General features: G+C 38.7%; 2 protein-coding genes and 1 non-coding gene across 3 annotated transcripts; all 3 read left to right on the forward strand.

The window, feature by feature from the left end:
• Positions 1-211: 211 nt before the first annotated feature.
• On the forward strand, positions 212-1,947 carry LOC149618960 (uncharacterized). Its single transcript, XM_089854917.1, has 2 exons — positions 212-500; positions 854-1,947. Exons 1-2 carry the CDS (start codon positions 471-473, stop codon positions 1,268-1,270), a joined length of 447 nt encoding a protein of 148 aa, XP_089711043.1. The 5' UTR covers positions 212-470; the 3' UTR covers positions 1,271-1,947.
• LOC149618961 (U2 spliceosomal RNA) lies at positions 1,398-1,581 on the forward strand. The gene has a single exon (XR_016375650.1). It is a non-coding gene; the product is annotated as a U2 spliceosomal RNA (small nuclear RNA).
• Positions 1,948-5,660: 3,713 nt separating the features above from the next.
• On the forward strand, positions 5,661-8,145 carry LOC149618962 (uncharacterized). Its single transcript, XM_089854911.1, has 2 exons — positions 5,661-6,179; positions 6,252-8,145. The coding sequence occupies exon 2, from the start codon at positions 6,492-6,494 to the stop codon at positions 7,467-7,469; it is 978 nt and encodes a 325-aa protein (XP_089711037.1). The 5' UTR covers positions 5,661-6,179; positions 6,252-6,491; the 3' UTR covers positions 7,470-8,145.
• The last annotated feature ends 577 nt before the right edge of the window (positions 8,146-8,722 follow it).

Here is an 8,722-nt window from a genome sequence, read left to right on the forward strand (position 1 = left end):
GAGCGCATTAAGGCTTCTCAGAGAAGTCCGCACTTCTCTCGGAACTTGAATTGATTTTAATCAACTGAAGACTACATCATTTCATTAGAATTAAAGACTAATTTCAAGATGCACCCGCTCAGGTCAGGGGTCCACAAAGAAATGTGTGCATGATGTGTGAAGGTTGGCTGCTGACTGGCTTTGGAAACGCCGACTCGCCGAGTAAGGCGATTTTTCCCAGCGTCTGCTTCGGAGCAGGTATATTAGAAAAGGGATAAGACACCATAACTAGTAAGTTTCTTAAACCCATAGAGAATAGGGCACCAATCTTGTGCTTTTGTTTAATAGTGAAATTCTGGTTGTAATAAACCAAAAATAGATGATTTTTAGTGTTTCAATAAAGCTAAAAATTTACCTTATCTTTTTTTTAAAGTCAAAGCAGCATTTATATTTTCAATAGACCCAACCAACAAATCTTATGAATTTTTATAATGGCTCTGACCTCGTTCTCCGGTTTTGAGGTGAGAAAGGGATAGCCTGATTGACTCGACTTTGCAATGCGCAGAACCGGTTTTACCCCTAGAGCCAGACTCTATCGAGACTAGTCCAATCACAGAAGATAAATTTATTATCGTCCCTCATCGACAGATGATTCAAACAAGTTGATCCCTATTTTCCAAATAGTTCTGAAATAAATCTTGAAGTTTGCCTCTAATAATACATTTTCATAGTTTCAATAAAAGAAGTGCTTGCGAGTCTGAGAGATTGTGTCAAAAGCCGTGGCCATATTCTTTGATTTGGCCAAGGCTTTCATATTACACATAATTAGGAATTAATGAAAACTTCCATCAACATTTTTATTTGACTAACAAAGGCTTCGGTATGCCCCTTCTGCAATGCGGAAGAGACGGCCCTTCACGCCTTCTATTCCTGCACCACCCCACGCTTGCTCCGGAAGCACTTGCGCACCTTCTTCTGCCTCCGTTTCCTGAGCGCAAACACGATTCTTTATCACCAACCCCTGCCCGTCCATCCGGAGCTACTCTACGCCTTCAATCTCATTCTTAGTGAAATGAAGTTCCAGATCTGGAAGACTCGCAACCGAATGCTCTTCGACCACAAGTTCGAGACGGCCAATATTGTCAGGGAACGCCTACGGAGCAACATACTAAGTAGAGCTCATTACGATATCCAACGTCTAACAGATGAAGACTACACATCCAAATGGTGTTCAGAAAAATGCCATGTAATCCAAAACATTGTTGTGCCAAAACTTATTTTATTATTTTAATATAATTATTAGAAATTTTACTCTCTAAACGATGAACTGTATAGTTTTAAATTTTTAATGTCTTTAAAGAGCTCTCTACACTCTTAACTTAATCATAAAACCTAACAAAGCGTAGAGTTGTAACGCCATTTGTTTCGACTTAATAAACAAATTTAGTATATGTTCTTATCAGCTTAATATCTGATACGGGTCCCATTGGGGCCCAAGATATTAAACTTATTTTTGAACGGCGGCGGAGAGTTCAGGGCTTGCTCCACCTCCGCCACGGGTTGGCCCTGTATTGCAGTACCTCCGGGATCGGCCCACTTCCTTAAATAAACCAAAATCAAACACACATATTCTAACTACCATCGATTTGCAGCAATCAAATTTGCCGCTCTTCGCATCTCACAATGAATTTGGATTGCGAGGTTGTTACTCGGGGAAGGAATTTGACATTATACTATTTTAAATGCAGCAAATTTGATATTTGATATTTTTTATTTTCCACAATTGTTACATATTTTTGACATGATTATTTAGTTGGAATTTCGCCGTCCGCCTAAGTAAGACTTGTATGCGGGCGACATGTTAATCTTTTATTTATTGTTCTCGCGCGCAGGCTAATCTCGCGGCTTTTCATTTGTTTCCAATTAAGTTATATATTAGTTACCAATTCGGTTGTATATTAATTTCCAGATCAGTTACGTATTAATTTCCAGTTCAGTTAATTACAAACTTAGATACACATTAATTACAAATTTAGTTACAAATTAATTACAAATTTTAGTTACATATTAATTACAAATTTAGTTACATATAAATTACAAATTTAGTTATATATTAATTACACATTAAATAATATGTTAATTACACATTAAATAATATGTTAATTACACATTAAATAATATGTTAATTACAAATTCAGTTCAATGTTAATAGGTTAGTTCTATATCATTATTTTTTATGTAAAATTTAACAGCCGTTTTAAATTGATTATAATTTTTTAGACTCTTTATGTTCTGAGGCAACTTATTAAAACAACTTATTGCTATATACGAAGCATGTTTTTGTCCCAGAGAGGTAAACACCCTGGGTAGAGCCAGGCTACCTTTTAAAACTAACTTAGTTTTCCTTCCATGACTTATCGCAGCAGTTTTAAATCGTTTATTAAATCCATCCAGTAGGATATTATACACATATAATTTAGATACCGAGAAAACATTGAATTCTTCGTACAAGAGTTTAGTTGGATAGTCATATTGTTTATGTAAACAAATACGCAATATCCTATTAACAAGAACAATTAATGGGCGTAAAATCGCATAATGCGTATTGCCCCATGCTATTAGACCATATTGAAGTTGCGATTGGACCAAGGCGAAATATACCATTCTTATTAGTTTTAAGTTTAAGAATTTACTCAAGGTTATTAAATTAAATGATACGAATCTTAATATTTTAGTAACATGCTGTATATGAGTATCCCATTTCAGTTGACAGTCTATATATAAGCCCAAGTATTTAATAGAATTTACTTGTTCAAGTTTGATACACGAACAGTTTGATGATGAGCAATTCATTTTATGAATTTTCAATTCAATTTCTGGTATGTCAGTAGGCGATCTCATAGGAAAGGTTATATATTTAGTTTTCGGGATATTTAAACTTAACAAGTTTATTTGCAATACATTAAATGCCTTTTTGAGACCTATCGAGGCTGCCGAGTATACCTTTTCCCATGTCTCATCTATGTAAATTAAGACAGTATCGTCAGCAAATGATATTAACGAGCTGGATATTTTAGCTTCACAAAAATCATTTATATAGACTAAGAACAGAATGGGGCCCAAAATGGTGCCTTGTGGTACTCCACATTTTACTGATAGAGCTTCACTATATGAATTACCCACGCGCACTATCTGTTTCCTATTACTTAGGTAGCTTTTAAATAACTCAAGGGCAATACCCCTCACACCATATCGCCTAAGTTTTACCAAGAGTATTTCATGGGAAATGGTATCAAACGCTTTTGCTAGATCGAGGAATACTGCCAGGGCTTTTTTACGATTATCAAGTGCATTAGTAATGGTTTTTGTGAAATGATAAATAGCATCATTGGTGCTGAGATTTTTTTGGAATCCATACTGATTTCCTGTTACAATTTTATTCATTGTTAAGTAATTCTCTAAACGTTTTTTAAGGCAAGCTTCAAAAAGTTTTGACAGTTGGCTGAGTACTGATATAGGCCTGTAATTAGTTAACTTTAAGCGACTACCAGATTTTGGTACAGGTGAGATAATAGCTATTTTGAGGGCATCAGGATATATCCCAGTAGAGATAGAATTATTTATTATGTGTTTTAGGGGTTTAACTATATAATTTGCAATCGATTTAAGTACCATCGCACTGATATTATCATATCCAGTAGCGGTTGAATTTTTTAATTTATTAATTTCTGTGGTAAGTTCGTCTTCATCTACTGGTCTTAGATATATAGAGCTCGACTGCTGGTTTAGGCTGCTAGTTTCTGGTGGTGGGACTAAGCTTGAATGATTAATATTGTATTTTATTTCACGAGCCATATTCCCCCCAATGTTAGTGAAATAATCATTGAATAGTCTAGCACATTCTTGCGGATTTTTTATAGCATCAATTTCAATATTAAGTTCCGGATGAAGAATATTCATAATAGGCAGTTTAGTTTTGACTCTTGAGGTAGACAGAGGCGTCGGAAGAGTTTTGAAGTTGGGGGGGCTCGGGCTCAGATGAAGACCAAGGAGGATGTATGGGATGACGCCCCAAACCTGCTCTCGAGCGTCTTTTGAAAGCTGTTGTCGTAATTTACAAAAGTATAATTTTAAATAGTATAATTATAGATATACACCGGGGATGAGGCATGAGACTGTAAGGGGATATTAACCTGGAATGAGACTATGCATAAGATATTATACCAGGGCTGATACTCACTCATACGCTCAATTTTAGTTCAATATGTGACTAATTTAGAAATAGTAAGCAAAAAGTGACTAAATAGGGGCAAATAAAATTATAAAAAGGGCCACTTGAAATGAAATGTTTTCAGAGATGACCGATTTAAAAGATATTTTAAAGGTCGGTGTCGTAATTAAGACGAATCTATGGTCTTAGATATTTCCAGTCAAAGGAAAGGTCACCTCATAAAAGGTCTACGGCGAAATTCAATTACAGAATACAAAGCAATTGATGCCGTTTTAAATCAAAAATAAAGCAAACATTCATTTGAATTGGGTTAATTTAAATAATAAGTTAAACATTTGCTGAGCGAGCGAAGCGAGCTCCATGATTTTGGACTTTCATCAACTGAGATCTCGCTATTTTTGCGTTTAAACCGTCATAAGACAAATATATTACGTTTAACTTTGTGGTCGAGAAGATAAATAACACCAAAAGACTCAAAAATCCAAAAAAAGTGACAAATAGTAACTAATTTTTGTAAAAGTGACTTTTAGTAACCGAATTTGAAAAAAGTGACTTAGTATCAGCCCTGGACCGTATTTCTCAAGGGGTGAGACTACTATTAAAGAAATTCAGAAAGTATAGCTAAAATATGCTTTACAATTTTTTGTAATGCAGTAGGTCTTAAAATATAGAATTTTTTTATTTTTAATCTAAGATTTAATACCTAAATGAATACAAACTAAAAAATTAAAAACCAAATGTGAGGGGGCTGCGCCCCCTCACATTTCGTTATAGCAGGGGCTTGAGCCCTCCCTGCCCCCCCGGTTCCGACTCCACTGGAGGTAGATTCGTTAATGACTTGCCATATTTTACGGCTGTCATTACTATGCTGATTTATTTTTTGTGAAAAGTAATTGTTTTTTGCAACTCTAATTAAGGTGAATAATATTTTTGGACATGGCTTCTATATAGTTTGTGTAGTATCTGTTCGTTTCATTTTTACTTCGTTCGTGCTTTCTCTAGTCAGTTGTAGTGAATTTATTTGCATTCTCTCACTACACGTTACTCCGGGCCTCCTCCTCGCGGAGTCGCGTAACTGACTTGGGTGGGGTTAGCGAGGGCTTACCTTTCTTCGTTTGTCTAGGGGATTTATGTACAACTGTAGGCAAAGGAGCAAAGACGGACTACCATGGTATTGGGTTCGCCAACCATTTATTTACCAATTAACTTTTAAACTAATTAGCAATAAACATATTTATGAACAACCAAAAGTACTTATGGTGTTGTCGTTTTCGGACGCCGCATGATGACCATGATGGGATGACGTTAACGAGGATGAGCGTATAACCGGTCTCATATTTACAGTTTCACGATGTTGATCACCGATCACCCGTATATTTCTGCCGCACTCTTCAACTTCGCGTCAGTCCGTCATTTTACGAATTTTTGCGGACGCGACCAATTCTATGTCTTTCACTCCCGGTCCTCCAAACGACTCTCTCTCTTTTTCATCCTTTTCAAATCTTCTTTTTGAAAAAGTCGTTGGACACGTGATTGGTTCGTCCAATTATAGTTATCATCGGCCACGAACGTCACAAGTGGCGTACGTGACCGACTGACCGTGAAAAAGACCCATAACCTTTAGTACGTTGGCTGAACCCCTTTTTTATACAAAAGAAGAATACCTTGCCGTGGAGTTGTACGAGGGTAACCCTGTTTTAAGCCGCTAGGCGCCAGTAAGGCGACCTAGCCATTCTTTTTGTTTGCATTTCTGTGTTACTTGTTATAGAGGGTCTATAGGTAACATGGAGGGAAGCTCGGCCGAAGACCTCCCCCCATGAATCGAAACTAAGGCGACACTACCTTTCCCAGTCCTGGGCGACCAGCGTCCAGGACCAAGAAAAAGGGCGCCACCTCTGAAAGATCTGGAAGATCGTAGATAAGATATACTACTTTGAAAAGTACGGATTGTAAAGCACGAGTTGTTAAAGTAAGGAAATTCGGAGGTCGCTTATTGAAAAGTACTTGTTATATATAAGATGCAATATTTCCCATTACACAGTTTCCGGTTTTCGCTTTGATTTTTAACGGTTTGTTCTACGGACAATATACGGTATAGTTTTTAGTTTTAACGTAAACCCCTACTGGGGTGGTTCCTCTTTTAATCGCTTTGAAGTCTTTTTCCCATGGCGGGGGCGCGCGTACGGCTCGAATTATTGTCGAAGATGGCCTTTCACCTCGCGACGTAGCCGAAGCCATTTACGACCAGGAAGAACGAGGAGCGGTTACCACAATTCAACCCATGGGCCGCAATCTCTTTTTCGTCACCTTTATGACAAAGACGGTTTGCGAAAAGTTCGTCGCACAGGGCGGTCTCCACGTCAAGGGGAAGGTCTGCTCCGTCGCAGCAGTTGACTCGACCGCTCGCTGGGTAACTGTTAAAAACGTTCCCAAGTGGGTTCAGCGGGAGACTATCGTCAGCGGATTAGCTCAGTATTGTAAGGTCGAGAAACACGAATTCACTGAATATAAGGACATACCTGGTGTCTTTAATGGAGATCGGAGAGTACGCATTGATATGAAGACCAAAATTCCAAATATTTGGTGTCCAAACAAGTCTTCAAGCTTCCTTGTCTTCTACAACGGGGTACAGGCTTTGTGCTTCTCTCGTGGAAAGTCAGGACACAATAAAGCAGCCTGCACTGAACGCCGTCACCAGACGGAAGTAAGGCAACCCTCTGAAACGAACGATGACACCAGTTCAAATACGGGAAGTGAAGCCCAGAGGACATCCGATTCAACCTCGGAGGCGAATCAGACAGATTCAGGTTCTTCCGTTCCCCAAGATGACCATGCCTCCAGGCAGGAGAGCCACCTAGTTATAGACGCCTCGTTTTCGTCCGGGGTGAGCACGTCAAGCCAAGTGCAGGCGATCGGAAATTCCTGCATTCCGCAGCCGTCGCACAAGTCTTCAGAATCAGAAATTGAGATGGAAGAAGGATCCACTTCAGAAAAGGAATCGGGCAAAACATTAAGTGACAATATCACGACGACATCGTACTCAGCGGCAGTAACTAAATCATTCCAGACTTTTGGTGTACCCCAGAAAAAACGACCGGTCGGAGAGATAAGCAGTCCTTCTAAAAGAACTCCTTCGGACCTAAGACCATTAACAACCCCCGGGACTCGCAACGCAAGCTTTCTACTTTTCGTGGTTTTTCTGTTACGCGCGATACTAGCGCCCCCTGCGGTATATTGGGAAATTTTTAGGGGGTGTTGAATTTCCGGTTTACAGGTTCCTCTTTCCTATTTAAAAATGGCGGATCACGACGAAGAAGATGAGTATGAAAATGTTTACGTGTACATATTTTTTTAACTACCATATTGCAGATATCAAGCCTCGGCCTCCGAATTTAGAAGAAGACGATCTTATTTCTTTTTTAGCGATATCCGGAACGGAAGTTCTGTACACCCTGTAAGTTTCTATCCGTTGCCGCTTGGTGGCATTCTTGCCGCGAAAACAGCCGTAACTCCTAGACGCGGAAATTTCAATACGAGGATCTTATTGTGTTGCTAGTCCCGGGAGATTGTTAATGGTCTTAGTTCGGACTAAGAAAGAACACGCAGAATTTAAGAGTATAGACACTTTATCTTTATTTAACTTTTAATGACTAGGCTTAATACAACTCTTAAAATTGCAACCTTAAATGTAAATGGCTTAAGAGATCCCCTTAAACAAAATATGTATCGGCCCTAATGTTAGGACACAATCTAGATATATTATTCATTCAAGAAAGCCATCTACTTAGTACAGACAATTTAAGGCGTTTTAAAAATATATTTTCTATGTATAAATTTTATTTTAGTGAAGGTACCGCGCGTTCTTGTGGTGTAGGTATATTCATAAGCCTCGTGCTTTAGAAGTTTTAAAACTGACACAGAGGGGCGAGTTCTAAGTTGAGATTTAATTGTTGATAAATATAGAATCCGTTTTTTTAATATTTATGCCCCTTGTAAGCCTTACGCGAGAAAAACCTTTTTTGCGAACATTTATCAATATCTTGAAGGCCCTGTAGACGCGTTTATTATGGGCGGCGATTGGAATTGCTTGCCTGACCCCGCCTTAGATAGAGGTTTGTACCAATACATTCCACGACATCAGCGTAGCGGAATTAAATAAAATCACCGATAGTCTCCAACATTCTGATATCTGGCGACTTCTTAATCCGTCGGCTAAACAGTTTACTTGGGAATCTTCAACTATAAAGAGCAGATTAGACCGTTTCAACTTGCCACAGAACCAAGAGATCTCCGCCTCGGCGTCAGAAATTTACGCCATAGGAAATTCAACAACGGTAATCTCCGATCACAAGCTCGTTGTTTCTACGTTGCACTTCAACACCAATACTCCCCGTGGCCCGGGTATTTGGCGTCGCGACGCTTTTCGGCTTTCGAAATTGGTTTGTTTTTTAACGCGACTTTACGGTTTTTTAAAGTTCAGACTAACGAATCCCATGTAATGGCAGGCGCCAC

Source organism: Phalangium opilio, unplaced genomic scaffold, assembly GCF_054372755.1.
Source record: "Phalangium opilio isolate 3A_F unplaced genomic scaffold, DU_Popi_V2 ptg000209l_1, whole genome shotgun sequence".
NCBI classification, from domain to species: Eukaryota; Metazoa; Arthropoda; class Arachnida; order Opiliones; family Phalangiidae; genus Phalangium; species Phalangium opilio.